Source organism: Amblyomma mixtum, chromosome 1, assembly GCF_055824585.1.
Source record: "Amblyomma mixtum isolate Tamu chromosome 1, ASM5582458v1, whole genome shotgun sequence".
Taxonomy (NCBI): domain Eukaryota; kingdom Metazoa; phylum Arthropoda; class Arachnida; order Ixodida; family Ixodidae; genus Amblyomma; species Amblyomma mixtum.
In genome coordinates, this window is record NC_143012.1 from 250,102,997 (window position 1) to 250,120,504 (window position 17,508).

The 17,508-nt window shown below is 47.0% G+C and overlaps 3 protein-coding genes across 7 annotated transcripts in view; 2 read left to right on the forward strand and 1 right to left on the reverse strand.

The window, feature by feature from the left end:
• The window catches only part of msps (msps cytoskeleton-associated protein 5), a 63,374-nt gene extending 57,613 nt beyond the window's left edge, over positions 1-5,761 (forward strand). For all 3 annotated transcript variants that reach the window (XM_089565686.1, XM_089565688.1, XM_089565687.1), the window contains 3 exons: positions 627-825; positions 4,370-4,536; positions 5,430-5,761. In XM_089565686.1, the coding sequence (XP_089421812.1) occupies positions 627-825; positions 4,370-4,536; positions 5,430-5,570 (507 nt within the window). In that variant the 3' untranslated portion in view covers positions 5,571-5,761. The remainder of the gene's footprint in view (positions 1-626; positions 826-4,369; positions 4,537-5,429) is intronic.
• A 4,135-nt stretch (positions 5,762-9,896) lies between these two features.
• LOC149371463 (exosome complex component RRP43-like) lies at positions 9,897-13,845 on the forward strand. The gene is made up of 9 exons (XM_089565692.1): positions 9,897-10,229; positions 10,306-10,342; positions 10,420-10,483; positions 10,549-10,622; positions 10,719-10,764; positions 11,323-11,428; positions 11,501-11,546; positions 11,638-11,953; positions 13,223-13,845. Exons 1-9 carry the CDS (start codon positions 10,213-10,215, stop codon positions 13,342-13,344), a joined length of 828 nt encoding a protein of 275 aa, XP_089421818.1. The 5' UTR covers positions 9,897-10,212; the 3' UTR covers positions 13,345-13,845.
• Positions 13,386-17,508, reverse strand: part of Spt20 (transcription factor Spt20 homolog) — a 32,768-nt gene continuing 28,645 nt past the window's right edge. For all 3 annotated transcript variants that reach the window (XM_089565690.1, XM_089565691.1, XM_089565689.1), the window contains 3 exons: positions 17,057-17,226; positions 16,770-16,866; positions 13,386-14,453 (listed from right to left, as the gene is read on the reverse strand). In XM_089565690.1, coding sequence (XP_089421816.1) covers positions 14,320-14,453; positions 16,770-16,866; positions 17,057-17,226 — 401 coding nt within the window. In that variant the 3' untranslated portion in view covers positions 13,386-14,319. The remainder of the gene's footprint in view (positions 14,454-16,769; positions 16,867-17,056; positions 17,227-17,508) is intronic.

The window sequence follows — 17,508 nt, forward strand, 5'->3', positions numbered from 1 at the left end:
CACACACACATACGCGCGCTTTTTTTTCAACATTCTGCTTTCTTGCTATATTGCTGGAATGTGATGCCTCTGTAGACAAATGCCTTACTCTAGACCACTACTGTGAATTGTTTGCTGTCATAATATTACAATGTAAACATTGACTATTTAGATGTTTACCTGTAGATGCTGGGCACCTGTTCATCGGATACAACAGGAGAATACAAGCAACTTGAGAACGATGGATTTTGTCTGGTATGAGCATAGGTGCTGCTCAAAACAGTTGCATACTAAAGTTGGAAAGAGAGGTGTTTTTGGGTGCTGGCATTTTTGTAGTAGCATGAATTCCATGTTAGCATACCATTTGTCTTCTGGTACATCAGCTCTGGTCCAGGCAGTTGTTTTGGCTCTCTGCATTTAGATAGAAAAATTGATCTGTCCAACATGCTGTAATCTGACCTTCCTGGAATACCCACTTCCTCCGTTCGTCTTCTATCCCTCCCCCTGTGTCCTGCCCATGGTTCTTGAAATTAAGTGAGCCTGAGGATGCTTAATGAGTACTTACAGAACACATTGTTTGAAAATGCTTTTGTTGTCTTTTTCTGTTTTTTTCTTCGCCGGAAGTTTTACTTGCTTTGTCTTTCCAGAACATTCAGACGTTCCACCAGCTGTGCAAGAAAAACCCGAGCGTGAATGTGGACCCATTTTTGCGCAACATTCCGGCGCACCTTCGCGAGTTGATCAGGACCCGGCTGAATGAGATGGAAAGGCAGCAGCCTCCGGGCTCCAATGTAGCCCACGTTCTTCCCCTGCGCATGAACGATTCCAACCGCCACGGCTATTCTAGTAAGCGAGTCCTTTCACCACACACATTTCCAGCTTTCATGCATGGGCGTATTTGTAGCCAGTCCGCCTTTTTCGTAGGGCTGCATTGTGCATGCACGCCTCTCCTCCTCCAGCAACTAGTGAGGTAGTTGGCTCAGCGCGCATTGTTCCAGCTGAATTGGTGCCTCTCCATGGTAAATGTAGCAGTCTCTGAAGCTTCCCCTTTTTAAAGTCCAGGGTTCACACAGGCCCTTGAAATCCTTGAATACCATCGATTTTAGAAAACTATTTTTAAGGGACCTGGAAACTGGTTTATGTTGGGTGCAGTCCTTAAATTCATAGAAAAACTTGGCCTGAACTAGCTCTTAAAAGCAAATTTCCACACACTGGCAAAGAGTTCAAAACCAACCCTGTGGATGTACCAGCTTTGTGAAAATATATTTTCTGCCAGTCTTTCAGTGTGGCAGAACCCGCCCAGCCCACGGGAAGCTTTTCGTGGGGCAACTTTTGTGCAAAAATACTTGGAAGACACTGACGTTCACCCTAGATGCGATTGCATTAAAGGGCCCCATGGTCGCTTGGGGTCCCCTGGCACACCCTTTCACAAACAGTGACACACTTGTTGCCGTGATATACACTGCTTTATTACACATCATTGTTCATAATAATTGGTGGTGCTAATTGGTGACCCTAATTACCCAAGTTTTCCTGTAATATATATCTCCTACTTTGCAGTGTGCGGTGCTCGTAAAGGCCTCCATTTATCCCAATGAAAGTATGTTCCTCAGTGGTGCAGAGCTAGCGTGTCTGGTTCTTGACGCAGAGGATAGCGGTTTAATCCCACTTGACCACCTTATTTCCGTCCAGCTAAGCTGGTTTTCTACGTCACTACCCTCTGGGATCTTCTAGTCGCAGCTACACTAATGCCGGGTTTTCCACCAAACGGGACCTTTAGTGCAGTCTTGTCAAAAGTCATTCATTGTGGACCAGTGATGCACTTCCATTTTGGCATATGCTTCGCACCGAGCAATGTCTGTCAGAATGCCAATCCGCATTGAGGAGTTTGAGTATTGTTCCTAAAAAACCTTAATGTTGCTACCATGGGTAAATTGGCCCTGAGGGGCCACCTGGAAAGCTCCTACCAAGCACATGAACCACATCACCAGATTATAGCACTTCGGTTTCGGTTCAAGGCTTGGTTTTCAAGGTCAAGCAGGCTTCAGACAAAGACTGGCGAAATCGGTGAGTGGGGGCCTTAGCGCTGGCGAACGGTGTAACGCTGGTGGTGTAGCACTGGCTGGTGTAACGTGATAGTGTAATCGGTTAATTAATGCCCATATATGCCGAACTGATCTCTCAACTTTACATGTATAGATGGCAGGGAGTCATACCCCTTTTGGTGCAGTGGTGCAGCAGTTAAGCTATGCGCCACTACAGTCGATCCTGGATATATCGAACTCGAAGGGGATCGCGAAAAAGTTCGATATATCAATAATTCGAAATATAAAATATGCCTATTAGACGCTTATTTTAAAATTGCGCAAATCTCGGACAATTTCCCGGGATCGTAGCAAGTGGGAACTTACCGATTTACTCCTCTTAAGTCCACAAAAACGAAAGCACAACTTCACGATCAGCGCGCTTTATTTCGCAAGAAAAAAGTCAGTGAGCTTTGCTTGCCTCTTCCTCTGCACCATGCAGTTCATTAAGCTGTCCTCAAGCTTGTTGATAGTATCCAAATGAGAAAGTCCAGTGCCCTCCGTTGCGCCACAACAGCGACGAATGATGCTGAATGCGGATGCAAGTTCAGCCGCAGTGCATGGCGGCTGAGCCTCTTCGCCACAATCTTCGTCACTGCTCGGGTCCGCTTCCTCGGTATCGATGATAGCAGCCACGATGTGAGCATCAGAAATAAGGCGTCTGCGGGCCTGCGGCCAGCACGGTTTCCCTCTTCCCAGCTCCTTATGGCCGTTCCCATTTCCTTTCACACCCCCCACAAAGTTCCCATCACGTGACTAAGAGCGCAGCTGTCCAAGGCCAGCGCCGCGTGAACTCTTATTAGGAGAAGCCCATTTGCAGGAGCGTGCGCTAGTGGAAGAAGCCCACTTCCAGGGTGGCGCTTACTGGGAGAAGCGCACTTGCGGGGGCTCGGCATGGCACGGAGTTCGATATATCAAATATAGGGTGCACAGGAGTTCGATAAACGTAAACAAATTTGCTATACTTTTGCATGAGATTCCCAAGGGGATTCTACATCGGTTCGATATAGGCAATAATTCGATATATCCGGGTTCTATATATCCGGGATCGACTGTACTGCCCAGTGATGGCAGGGGATTGGGTTGCTCTTCCTGAGCAACCTCTCGCACCATTCATTAATTGAACTCCCACGGTGGGCAGGTTGTGATGACATCACAAGGTCACGTGACCTATGTGGCTCCCAGTCACCCAGCTCTTCAAGGTCGCAGAGGGACCAAACAGACATCAGCTAAATTGGCAAGTAGGGGCTGTTTTACTGGTGCACTAAAAAAAAGGGGGGGCTACAAGTGGGCTTTACTACATGGGGAAATTTTAAGTTGTTTGACAGCCTAACGAGTCACTGGCCCATAGATGCCAGAGATTGGTCAGAAACCTTTTTCCCAAGCATTACTAAAAGAGCCAAGCACCAGGCCAGGGGAGATCTTGTACCCATTAGAAAACCAATGGGTGCCCAACGGCAGTGGGGATTGAACCCAGCAGCTCCCGAATGCGAGGCAGTTGCTCTACCTCGAGGCCATCGCTGCGGTAAAAGTTTGCCTCCCCTACAAGTGGGGAAATTTTCCAAGATGAGCTGGGTCATCTTTCAGAGTGTTGAGTCCCGTAATGGCTGAGTACTAGGCCGGGAGCATGCTCAACCCCCATATAAACACAGTAACACGAACCACCTTTATAGGCTGAGGTGTTTGAAACTGGGTGTGCCCCCGAAAGGGTGCAGCTGGGTTTGCAGACCTCTTCCAAGAGTACACCGTGACTGCAGAAATGAAAAGGACTGTGAATAATTTGGCAAAGATCACAGCAAAGTTGCTCAGCAGTTGAGCAAAGAACATTTAATGAAGAAAGAAATTCATAGCAAAGTATATATATATATATATATATATTCACTTCACTTCACTTCAGTATCCATTTTACATTGTCCTTTCAGGTGTTCACAACATTTCATTGCATGCAGTTTCTACGTGGACTTTCCTGCGAATGTTTGTTTCATCGTTTTGTGACATTTGGCATTGCCACTTAGCCTCACCACCTGCTGCTTCTTTGTATAGACAGGAATCTGGGTGAAGTGGCCTGTTCGAACTACTTCTCACGTCACTTTCTTCGTGGATTTGTTTCGGCATTTTGATTGCTGTTAAGTTCCTTTGTAGAATGCAATATGACTGTTACATATTACTGGCTGGAAAACTTTATTTTTCATTGTGTTATGGTTTTAGGTTTGACTAGGTAGAAAGCAGGTGTAAGCAGATGGAAAGCTGTTCTGCACTGAGTCTTTCTTAATAGCACAACCTTTCTTTGTGCTTTTATTTTTCAGGTGGAAGCCCGCGTAAAGGGGACTTGCTGAAGCTGCCAAAAGGCTACATCCACTGGAGCCAGGCAGAGTGGGCAGCCCACTTTAAGGCAGCCTTGGAGCAGACCGGAATAAAGAGGCACTACCAGATTGACGACTACCCCTCCATGCAGCAGCAGAACAACTCTAATGTTAGTGACCACTGCAGTTTCATTGTCGTGTTTCTTAGTGCTCAAATCCTAGCTTGCTGCTAGCACAGTATGTCACAAGTGATCATACTAAGGACATTACTGCTGCAGTGGTTTTGTACAACTGCATGTTATAAAGCATATTTTGTACTGGTCATAGCAAAAACGGGTTCATTCTTAACCCTTTCACTGCCCACTCCCGAGATAACTCTGGCTACCACATATGCACACCCCCTGCCTCTCCCGAGTTAACTCGTTTTGGCTTTTTAACTCACCCCCTGCCGCTCCCGATAATACTCGTGTAAAAAAAAAAAAACGATGCACACATTTAGTGTCATCTATGGAGAGACCCCATAAAGTCATAGATCTTGTTGGGTAAATTTTACACAACAGATGGCGCGCATGTTTCCACATCCGAGTCACTTCGTTTTGGTCTCCGCACAGCAGCCTTCTAAGGCAATGTGCCACACTCGTCCATGCTTCGACGGACGAAGAAATTCGGAGTCCAATGATAATGAGAACGAGGAAGGAGTCCACCTAAGTGCCTTCTCAAGTGATGACAGCGATGAAGTCCCCCTGCCACCGAAAAATCCACGTAAGAAGAGGAAATCCGACAGGCCAGATTGTGCTGGAAGATTTGATTCAGTACAACTAATATCTATAAGATTATCCTGAATAAACATGTCTACATGTCCTGCAGAGCATTTTAGTGCGTTACTAGCAAGAAATTTCCAGGAAACTAACCTGCAAAAAAAAATCCGGCAGGGTTTGTGCAGCTGCGAGTAAAAAAACTTGGCAGTAAAAAGGGTTAACCAGCCACCATCTCACCTTATTTCTTTCTTTAACTTTTATTTTTTTCTGTATTGTCTTAATGGGATTCTTGTCTTTTTTTGCAGATATTTAATGAGCCCATCCAAGTTCATGAGGCGAGGTACGCACAGATGGTGCAACGGTCTGAAGATCTGATGAAATCGGGACTGCAGCTGATTGCTGAACTTAGAGGCCACAATAGAAGCCACGACGACTCCAATTGCTGAGCAAGCCGCAGCATAATTGCTTGTTCAGCAGAAAACGAGCCATCGGTGATGGCAGCTTATGCTGTGTAATTGCGAATTGTGTAAATATTAGACGTGCATAAATGACTGCATCTTCCAGGTGTCTTGCATTTGCTATTAGTTTTTCTGCTTTTAATTGTGCTTTGATTATGACAATAAATTATGAAACCTCACGAATGCTCTTTCAAGGCATGAATCTTGCATACAAGCATGCTACAGTTATTGTAGTGTAGCTTCTCTGTAACATTTTACAGATAAGACATTAGATTGCAGTGCCTTTGAAACAATACACTTGTCATTTTGTTTTAAGGGTGTAACAGGAGGCATGTAGAGCTACAAAACTAGTGTAACAAAAGCCTATATACAAATGTTTGGGTGATAGATGTTGCTGCTCCCTTCCTTGCTTTCCTTCCACTTTAATATGGCACAATTGCAATCAGTTCTCTAATGGGCAGGTGCTGAATGCATACGGGAAGGATTACAGGGAACAGGAAAAAACTTCATTAGCTTCTATTTTGTAGATCGAGGGGCAAAATGAAGAAGGGGACAAAAGAAAATTGCAAAATGTGAGAACAAACAAGAACCATAAAAGAGGGAGACACCAGCTCCACCTGAACGGTATGACTCTGTAGCTTTAATGAGTCTCTTCAGCGGCCTGGTGTCCTCTTTTCATATCACTTCGCAGATTCTGCGTCCTCTACATTTCTAGATCGCAGGGAGAGCTCGTACAGCTCCTTGCGCAGTGGTTAAGTGACGTGCCACTGCCCTGGGAGGTGGCTGTTCCAAACACAGCGACCGGTGGCGCTTGTAAGACTCCCATTACTATTCCCGAGCAACCTCTCGCAAACAGTTGTTGATTTAACTGCCAGCTTGCCACGGTGGGTAGTTTTCTCAATGTCCGATGGGCAGGTTGCCACGATGGCCAGATTTTGATGATGTCACCTAGGTCACGTGACCTAGGTTGGCAGGTCGGCTTCTGCTTTCTTGCTCACAGTGCTGGATTTTCAACAGAACGGGTGCCTTACCGTTTCAGTCACCTTAAGAGTAGAATGCGATAGCATTAGATTTCATGTTTTTCGCAGCTTCTCTTGCAACTTCTGTGCCTGTTTGGCTCAGTTTCTTTTCTATTTTCGGTTTTTGAACCAGAACATTCGCATGATTAGGGGATGCAACAAGACCAAGCCCAAACCATGACTCTCTGCAACATTCGGACTGCTAGCTGCACAAGTAGGTATTCGCTGTGCTGTGATAGTGTTTTTTTCTTATTTTTTGATTTCGATTCTCCTCTAGGTTGCTGTGTAGGCAGTAAGTTAACAACCTGGTGGGCAGGTTGTGATGGCGTCACAAGGTCACGTCACCTTGCTCTACCAATCATCTAATTTCGTCTCTGACTTCGTCGGGGATTTGGTGCAATCACAGCTCTGATGTTTTCGCATTAAACATGGCCTAAGCAATGCGCCCCTGGGAGACATGAAAGGCGAGTACAGGGAGCAGTACTGAAAACGAACACCCTGAGCAGCAGAGTATCCGCCATGGGCAGGGAAGAGGATGAATGAAGGGGAAGAAAGTGTAAAAAAAAATTAATAATTGGAGGAAATGACAACTCCAAAAACCACAACCCTAGAAAGGCAAAAACAGCCCCCCCCCCCCCCCCCCCCCCCATAGAAAAATTGGTGGGACACTTGTTTCCATATATGCCCATATATATGCGAAATTGGTCATTCCTGCCTTTATATACATAGATCCCTGGGAGTCTTTATATTGGTGGGGCTTGTGCGACCCTTATTGCTCTTCCCGAGCAACCTCTCGCTGCCGGTCATTATTATAACTGCCACGGGTAGTTGCTCACAAATCGGTGGGCAAGTTGCGATGACGCCACAAGGTCACGTGACCTAGGTTGCTTCTCCGGGGATTTGTCACGACTTCGACGCCGGATTTTGTGCAGAATGGGAGCCTTAATGTTTTCGCATTAAGGAATTGCGAAATAAAAAACAGCTAGTGCACGGAAGATTGGAACAGAAGGGAAAACCTAGATGACCATCACTGTTAGCAGAAAGGTAAAGTTGGGGCGCTCGGCTAGAGCCGGAGTTCCCGGGTTCGAATCCGGCCGCGGCGGGCATTTCGATGGAGTCGAAACGCTAAGGCGCCCTTGTGCTGTGCAATGTCGGTGCAGGTGGGCGAAATTATTCCTGATGCCCTCCACTACGGCATCTCTTCCTTTCTTCTCCCTACATACTGTACGACTCCTCCCTAATTCCCTTACGGCGCGGTTCGGATGTCTATCAAAATGTGAGACTGCACCATACTTCCTTGAGCAGCGACTCGAGTAGGGTGCCTTGGGATTCGACACGAAGCTGCAAAGCACCCTTCTTTAAAGTGATCGCCTTCGTGCAGTTGCGTGTCTTTGTTGGCAGCGGCAGTATGCGCGGCCAGGCGCTTGTACGGGGGGCTGTAAGTAGGACAGTCAGGAGGATTATCCAAAGAACGTGTGTTTGTACAACAGCTAACTCGACTTTAGATAGTCTTGTTTTGTAATTTTCCTTTAGCTGTCCACGCATGTTCAGGAATCAGCTGCGCACCGGCCGGAAGGGGCCCTTGGGCTTTGTGGCGCAATGCTGACCAACTTGACTGTGCGAACGCAAGTTCGAGTGAACGAACAGTTTCTCGAGTTGAATGAGACGTACTGCTTAGTTCGTGTGAGGTTAAAGAACAGGTGGACAGCCCCTTCAACACCACGGTTTTTCTGGCCGTATCTCATCCTGACATGGTGCGCAGGGATACGAAAAGCCTTTGGCTTTTGTCTACCACATTGACAAAGGCCGCCAACAAAGAAACCTAAAGGGGGGTTACGTGCGCGCAGCCGCAAGGAGACGAGCTGTGGGATATACGCGTACACTGCTCACTGCATCATCTGAGTCACGACCTACTGTATATTGTAGGTCGTGATCTGAGCGGTCGCCGCCCGGCCGGTGTCAAGCTGCAATGCCAGCAATAAAGCTCGTTGTGGCACCCATGGCCACAGGTCACCTGGCCTTCCGGAGCTCGACTCCCAGAGTCGAAACAGAGACCGTATATGTTCAGGAAAACTCAGACCACCCACGGCTTCCGTACCGCTTCGGGCTTGGCAACTCTAAAGGCGCAATAGGCCTACGCGTTCCTAGCTCGATCCGAACCGCGTGGTTCTTGTACTCAAGAAACTGATATTGCGGGGGAAATAAAAAAAAAAAACGCGATGGGCATGTCGAGCAATTCAAACGTGCTGCAGCGGAATCTACCTCGCACTCGAACGCCTATCCGGTTCTAAAGGGCGTTCCAGCTGCGTTTCTCCACATACCTGGCCCTAAATGAGCTATGTGATCAAATAGCGAGAAGATTGAGATATGGAAATCGTGACGCATCCAAGCGGAAACTCGTCGGACTGGATGAGGAGGCCGCCGAGGAACAACACATCCCAACCAGCAAGGCGGTGTCCCACATCCTTGGCCTGCGGCCGAGGGTGTTGGGGCGCGCACCTAGGCCTCTCTTTGTGTGTTTAATTTACAGCCATCATGAATTGTGAGCTGAAGGCTTATAAAAAAAAGAGAGAGAGACGTATAGTTAGGCCAAATGCGAATTAATCGTTTTCGAGGCTCGGTTTTCAAGGTCAAGCAGGCAACGCTTTTAAGAACGTTGAAGCAGGCTTCAGGCAAAGAACGGATTTACGCTCCGCCATAATGGTATGACGAGGAAGCGTTAATGGGCTAATGCAAATGCGAAATTCATTCTTAGATTCATAGATCACTGGGAGTTAAACCATCCCAATGATGCAGCTTGTGCTCTTCTCGAGCCACTGGAAGACAATGATGCACTAGAAACACTGGCTAGTACAGCGAAATAACACAACATTAACAGAAGGAGGGTATTCCCCCCACCTGATACCTGATCCAGAATAGAGGAGAAGAAGCAACATGTGAAGAGACTCCAAACAAACATATCCAAACCCGGTTCTGGACATATATGGACAGAAGTACGGTCGGATATCTGTACACAGTGTGAGGATAGAAAATTATTTGGCAATTGTGAGAAGGATCCCGGAAGAATAGCGGGATACCAATCATGACTGCATGGGAGCTCTACCCTTCTGCAAAGCTCAGAAAAGAAACATCTCAAAGCAGTCCATAAAGTCCGACTGGCTGAGGATGCCGCCAGGAGTCGATAGCTTCCGGCCTCCACCTAAGCTGACCACCCGAACCCTGGGGCCCTGCCCCGGGTTTAAGCGTGGTATATTCTGTTGGACCAAAGACGGTCGTGTGTTAGACAAACAAGTTTACTCTCTTCCCGAGCTTCTAGAGATCTCCTCACGCGACCGATCATTAATTGAACTGCCACCTGCTATGGTGGGCAGTTTGCTCACAGTTTGCTCACAATAGTCAGACAGTGGCGAAATCGATGATTGGGGGTCTTTGTTCTAGCGCTAGCGCACAATGTGGTGACGTGACTTGGAGAGGTAACAAGACGGGCTTGGTAGAATTCGCCACTGGCCTCCACTAGGGGGACACCTAGCTACCTAGACCAGGCTCTGCCTAGACGTTTACGCTCATCTCATACCATTTATCTATTCTGGCGTTGTTGTTGGTGTTTAAAAATGGCGGCAGAGTTCAGGTACGTGCGTGCACGCTGCTGTCTCGCTGCGTTTGACAGTTCTTTACATCGGTAATATATTGGATTCCTCTTGCAGGCTGTTGCAGTCCCGGCTGCACTTGGCACAGCGGCAGGTAAGCATTTATTTTCGTATGGTTTGACGCGAAACGAAAGTACGTTATGTCTGTCATACTCGGTCGTTGTTAAATAGGGTCCTTATGAAAGATCCGATGGAAGACTGCTGAACGAGAGGAGACCGACAGCGTTAAACGTAGGTGCGTATTAAGTGTGCAAGTTTATTGCGTGGACTTTTGTGCCAACCAAATGGTGTGCTTTTCAGGATCGATATCGACCGCAGATGGATCGGCGCTTGTCAAAATGGGATGCACGACAGTAGTATGTGGTGTAAAAGCAGTACGTGTTTTTGAGCTTTTCCAGCAGCATTTAAACAAACTGCCGTTAGATCGTTAGGCATAGTGTGGTTTTCAATGCTTTTTTTTTATTTGGAAGGAACTTGCTGAACCTGCAGTCACCACGCCGAAACAAGGATACATAGGTGAGTGCAGTGACTTGAGAGAGAAAAAATGAGATGAGCACGTCTACCCAAAAATCATAAATGTGTGGCTATTGTGAGGATTTGTGATTTATCACACAGAATGCAAGGCGTTAAAAAAAGTGCCTTTCGTGACCTCAAAAGTTTCCTTGCGCGGTCTTCTGACGTGGCATAGTTTCGGTTAATTTTGCCGCCATAAGGATTCAAGGAAATTAACGCAATCCAGAGAGAGTTTTTGGTAGGTGCAGTTAACCGAAAAACTTTCTGCCAGCCGTACCAGCCCTTCTGAACGGCGGCATAAGTTTCCTCATAATCTCAGAGTTCTGTGCAGTGCACACTTCGGAGCATTTTACCTTTCTCAATGCGTGAAGTACACCATAGTAAAATGCCCAATCTCTAATTCAGGTCACAATTGCTGCCAGTGCCATGTAACTTCTTGGTATTCAATTTGAATGAGGCCTGCATAGTAGTTACCTCTCTAACTTGATATGTATCCATCATGGCGTCTGCATTTGGCAGTTACTAAATGTCATGTTGGAATCGGCTAATTTTGCTGTGCAGTGCCTAATGTGGACCTGCTGCCTCTCTGTTCACCAATGTTTAAGCCAGGGCCTCCAGGTGAACAGGCCCAGGTGTTAAGCAAGCTGATGCTTGACATTCTAACCAGGTACACCACGTTTACTTTTTTCTCACAGGAAAAAGTTTTCATAGCAACCTTTCGCAATCTCTTTCTTTGCAGTTCGGACAGCCTAGACTTAGAGAAACTGTGCATAGAAGAGGGAAAGGTATGTTGGGCCTCTTTCAGTGAAGTTTTTTGCATTCATTTGCAGCGCAGCTTGTCTCACTTGATATTAAAACTGGCACTTTGCTTTCCAGCTTGTGTGGTCCCTTAATGTCGACCTTACCTGTCTGGACTATGACGGAAATGTGGCCGAAGCTTGCATCCTGGCTGCTACAGCTGCCCTGTGTTCACTGACGCTGCCCAAAGTGCTTACCACAGATGGAGAAGTCAATGTGTTACTCGAAAGAGAGAAGGCAAAAGTCACCGATGGTCCTCTTGCAGCTACATTTGCAGTCCTCGCTGATGACACTATTGTGGTGGACCCAACTCATGAGGAAGAATGTCTGGCTGCAGAAACCTTCACAGTAGTCCTGAATTCCAGTGACAAAATTTGTGGTGTTCACAAACCAGGTAAGTTGCTTTTTGTGTGCAATGAATATGTGCACACCTGCATCTGTTATGACTGCTTTGTTTTTAGAAGACTGAGCAGACAAGAGTGTATGACATGACCCACTGGTTACTCAACTTGTAGAGAATGTGCTAAAGCAAAGTTGGCTTGGGAGGGATGTCTGACATAGATAAGCCAGGCTCGTCGTGTGCTAATTTACCATTTCGGTGCAATTTTCGAAAAAAAAAAAGTGTTCATTAGGGGGTCAGGGGCAGCTTGGTAGTGGTACTGCACTTCAGTCTTGCAATGTCCCTGCAAGCCTAACTGTACTGCAGTGAATCCAGCCCTCAGTAGGGTCACACCTGTGAGTGCAAGCCGGAGAAAAACTGGTTCAGAAGACTGATATTGGCCAGTCAGGCTGGCACTGCCAGAAACCAATAACAGTGCTGCCCAGATGCCCAAAGAGGATCTTTGGTAATGTCTGCAGGCTGATTTCGTGAACAAGACCATATCCAAGCTTCTTGCTGTAATGGGAGGCCAGTCTTTAGTTTGTGGTATTGCACAGAGGTGCTAGAGGGAAGCCATAAGAGTGGACCCTCTTTTGCTTGTTAGAACTGCATGCAATTATAACACATTATCTTTTTGGTGTCAGTGCAATGTGTAGTGTTGCACAAGTACTGGGGTTTTACTGTAGAGAAACTATGGGGCCCTACGTATGGCGTGCAAACTTCCATTGAATGGGTATTGCATTTCCTGTAGAATAGAATGGTATGTTCCAAAGCGACTCAGGCTATGAGGGACGCCGTAGTGAAGGGCTCCGGAAATTTCGACCACCTGGGGTTCTTTAATGTGCACTGACATCGCACAGTACACGGGCCTCTAGAATTTCTCCTCCAAAGAAATTCTGCCGCCACGGCCGGGATCGAACCCGCGTCTTTTGGGTCAGCAGCCGAGCACCATAACCACTGAGCCACCGAGGCGGCTGTAGAATAGGACGTTTCTACATAACTACAAAGCTCTGGATTCTGTACATGTCACTTCCAGCACTTGAGGTCATACATGCCGATGTGTCAAGCAAGCAAATAGTAGGTAAACTGAGTAAGTATGCATGTCCACCAATGTAGTTTTTCGAGAGTTGCTAGAAAGGGTATACAGGGTGTGCTGCATCAAATGGGCTCTTACCAAGACCTTCGTTTGAGAAGTTGACCTTCGGAAAGTATAGGGCTTCACCTTATTGACATGATTCATATGTGGTTGTTGCATCTGGCTTGTTATTTTGTCCCTTTTTGCAGGTGGTTCTGCACTAAGCACAGAGCAGATATCGGAGCACGTGGAGCTTGCAAGGAAGCTAGTGGAAGACAGTCGCAGTCTACTGTCTACAGCAATGTCCAGTATAACTCAGTGCACGGCATAAGACCTCCGTTCAAGAGATGAACAGTGAAATGATGTGTGCGATCACAAGAAAAGAAAAGAATTTATTTCGGTGAAAGCCAACTCTTGCCGAACGTTAAAAATATACACGTCAACCACGGCAACACTAAAACACTGTGCAGAGCACTGCATTCCGAGTTAAAACCTATTCTTTACATGCTTATTTTTTTATGTACACATCCTCGCTGCCACCATGCATGCAGTTAACAGCCTGTAGGATCTGCTTTAAGAAATACGACCTTTACACAACTTGCAGTGCAGCAGACAGGAAACAATAAAGTGTGCGAGTTCCTCTGTTATAAAAACAATGCGAGAGGAGTAGAAAAAAAATTGTCAAAACAAACAACCTGTTGCGCAAGAAATACCGCATTCACCGAGCAACTGGGGAAAAACTATGTACATTGTTGGCAAGTGATGTTTCGTGAGAACAGCAACAGTGCTTTTAAAAAATCTCTGCATACTCCTATTAAAACCACAAACTTCCCCCAGTTGCCGTCCTTCATTGGGATGATGGATGGGCACTGTGCCTGCATTTTGAATTTTTTTTTTTTTTCAGAAGCACAGACATTATGAAACGGATGAGGCTAACAAAATTAGGGGACCACTCCTTGGGTGATGAAAAGTTAAAATATAGTGTGTGTGCTTGCGTGACAGGTTAAATCTAATGAGCTGCAAAGTCAATCACAATTTTTTGGGTGCAAATGCAAAGCATATTTGCAAACATCGACAACAAAAGCATGACTTGGGCGTTCTGCAGTGGGTAGACAGAATGAATACTGCTATGTTTAAAAAGTGCATCCGCATCAATAGCACAGACAGTGGTGCATCACAGTGCCTAGAAGGGGGACTAAAATGTCTGCAGGCACAAAAAAATGGTAACAACTGCATGAATGTTATGAGCATTGGGGAGTGGCCCTCAAACAGAATTGGTAACACCGAGGTACTGCCAACAGTGTTGCTATGTTTTGCCCGACTTCTTGCGGCTGCGCTGTCTCACAGCAGCGGACTGCTGTGGAGCTGTGCTGTGCGCTTGGAGCTGTAGCTGCTTTTGCAGAGCCATCTGAAGCTGCTGATTGTGCACACTCGCTGACCCTGCGTGAAAACAGTGCAGCAGCAACTGAAGTAACTTGCGGCATTCCAAGTTGGCCAAATGAGAAGGCAGAGGCTAATACTCTCAGGTTCGATAACATGACAAGGATGCAAAAAAAAAAAAAGCAAGCAGCAACAATCTTGTGCCTGCCACCAGAAAGACTGTAGTAGCCGAGAAGAAAGAAACGAGGTGTGACGTGCGCACTCGCAATACGAAAAATTGGACAAACCGAAGCACACCAATTGCGGAGTGATCAGGGGGCCAGGCAATTGGGGAAATTATGCTTTTTGCTCCCTTGGAATTGTGCAGTAAAGGATCGTGGACTGGAGAAGAACAAATTCGAGTTGATGAGCAGGACAATGCAAGTTGGGCGTAGTATGCGAACGAAGCAATGTTAAAATGAACACGCTGCCGTTCCTGCATAATGATAACTTCAGTTACAGTTGCCTAACCATGTTCAGCCTTGCATTAAGCCTTTCATTAATGTCACATACCCTCATCTGCTGCTGAGGCAAGGTCAAAGCGAGTTCATGGTGACAGATAGCGCGAAGGGAACAAGGACCAAAGGAAGAGGCAAGACATGACACGAGCACTTTGTTGTTACAACAGTTGCAAAGGAAAAAAATGGTATGAAAAAAAAAAAAAACTTTTTGGCCTTCAGAGCAGACAGTCACTAGTTGTAGCTAGTAGCTGAAACAGCATAGGCTGTTACTTTTTCCGTGAATGTTTCCCATTTCTTTAGATCGATGCATGCGTACATGCATGCATACACACTGTCACAAAAACATGGTATGCAGTGAAAGCGCCTACTGTGAACAGCAACGATGGCCGCAATCGTACTGCCGTGCTTTCTATGGCAAAAAAAAAAAAAAGCCCAGATAAAGTGAATAGCAGGCCCCAACAAATTTGCAGTAAGCAACGACCCTTGGTGCTATGACGTGGCAGCAGCAAACTGCCCAGGGGTGCTTGCCAAGCCTGAATCCAAGCTCCAGGCAGAGGCTAACAACACACTGCAAGTTGTGATGGCAGATCACCTGCTACTGCAAGTTCGGGTTCCCAGTTTGCATTATTCCACTCTTCACGAATGCACCTGTGTGAAATACAAGGTCTCGCAAAGTTCCAAGGCAGAGGATTCAACCTGGAGCAAACTGCATGCCGTGCAAATACCGACAGCCTGCAGTTCTCATGCAGAATGACTGTGGCGAACATTATCTGCAATAGAGCTGTGCACGGGCCGCAAATTTCAGCCCGCGCCCGGCCTGAGCCCTACACTGCTGACGGAGGCCCGGCCCGACTCTGAAGAAACCTAAGCCCGCCCGTGCCCGGCCCGAGTTAAGGCCCTGCCCGGGCCCGGCCTGACCTGCAAAACTGAAATTGAAGTGACGATGAAACAGAAAGAGATAATTTAAGGAAAATCAGTTTATTTCAATGTTTTTTAAAATGCTCAGCTCTCATGGTCTAGACGAAAATTAGTGAGTATATGCAAACACGGCGCATGTAGAGAGTTATCACTCCAAGTTATTATGTAAAAACAACAAAGCGTCCATTGATGACGGCTTGAGGCAAGTGCGGCGCTCCTGCAGATTAGTTTCGAACCTTGCAACAGTAGGGCGGCTGGAGCCACACAGGAGCAATCGCGATTGCGAAGCCCGGCCGGCCCGTCCGGACAAATATACCGTGGCCCGAGCCCAGCCCGGGCCCGGGTGAATAGACTTTCGCAAGGCCCGAGCCCGTGCACAGCTCTAATCTGCAAGTCAATTCTGAGGCATATTATAAAGCTTTTGCTGTCTCAAGGTAAATGGCTGAGCACAAATATGCAAAGCCTTTCAAATGCAGCGTAGCAAATGGAGCAGAAACTCGGCAGCACCTTCCCCACCAACCCTGTTATTTTTGACTGTGGCCTTCAGACGCTGCCCTTGCTGTACCTGTAATGTACTATCAGCAAGAAATAAAACACGAACAAGACAACTGAACCACGCACTGGAAAATGCACAGCTCTTAGCCGGGGGAAGCTGTGTACTAGCTCCTGCTATTTCAATTTCGAAGGCATGAAGACTGTTCTTAAGAAGTTTTATTCAACCGCGCTTGTATTTCCGATACAGGAGCTAATACGTTGGTGTTTTTGTGTCGCCACTTCAGTTTTCTTGTTCGCGTTTCATTCGTTGCTGATAGTACGCTGGTTTCCTGGCTTTAGAATCGCGCAGAAAGGGCCCACAGTTCTCCTAGAAATGCTATCACACTGAAAGACTCACAGGAATGCTATCACACTGAAAAAGTAAGAAAAACAAAGAGACCCAGAGCACCACAGCCCGGCCCACCTGTGGCAGCATTGTTCACGACAGTGGATGCAGCTGTGGGGGGCATCTGCCGAGGCAATGTCCCGATGAGTGGCAGTGTTTGTTGGCCTCCAGGAACCTGCAAGGGCAACACAAAAGGTGGCACACGGTTTGCGCTGCCTTTCGGCCTCGCATTTCTCTACTTCAACACGCCACAGTAGGACTTTGGCAAACAGGATCATACCACTGACCAAAAGATCATAATACCGACCACAAGATGCGAACAGCAGTGTGGAAACTGTCCCCGACCGCTCAAAAGCAGGGCTCACCTGGAGCAAGGAGACGGGGGCGGGGCTGCGCACAGCCTGCGGGGTGGCCTTCAGTGCAGGTGCCACCAGCTGGGCAGTCAGGGTCTGAGGGCCCAGGGTGGCCACCGTTAGGGGCATTGAGAGCACGCCCGACGCGGGGCTCAGCACCGTCGACACCGGGTTCACCATCCCTGCACACATGCACAGTCTTACACCACAGCACCCTAGCTTCTGCGACACTGACCACAACAAACGCACTTGCTTCACGCATTCAGATTCGTGCTGAACAAAATTAAAACGAGACGCACCAAACACTTGGACCTCTCTCGATATAGGTGCAGGCGCGGTAAAATACAACAATCCTATTCCATTTCTGCATTTCCTGCCATTTATCATTGGCTGAAGTGACACCATGACTCCACTAACACTGATTATAAGAGCACTTATCACTGCTTTGTCACTGCTTTGTCATC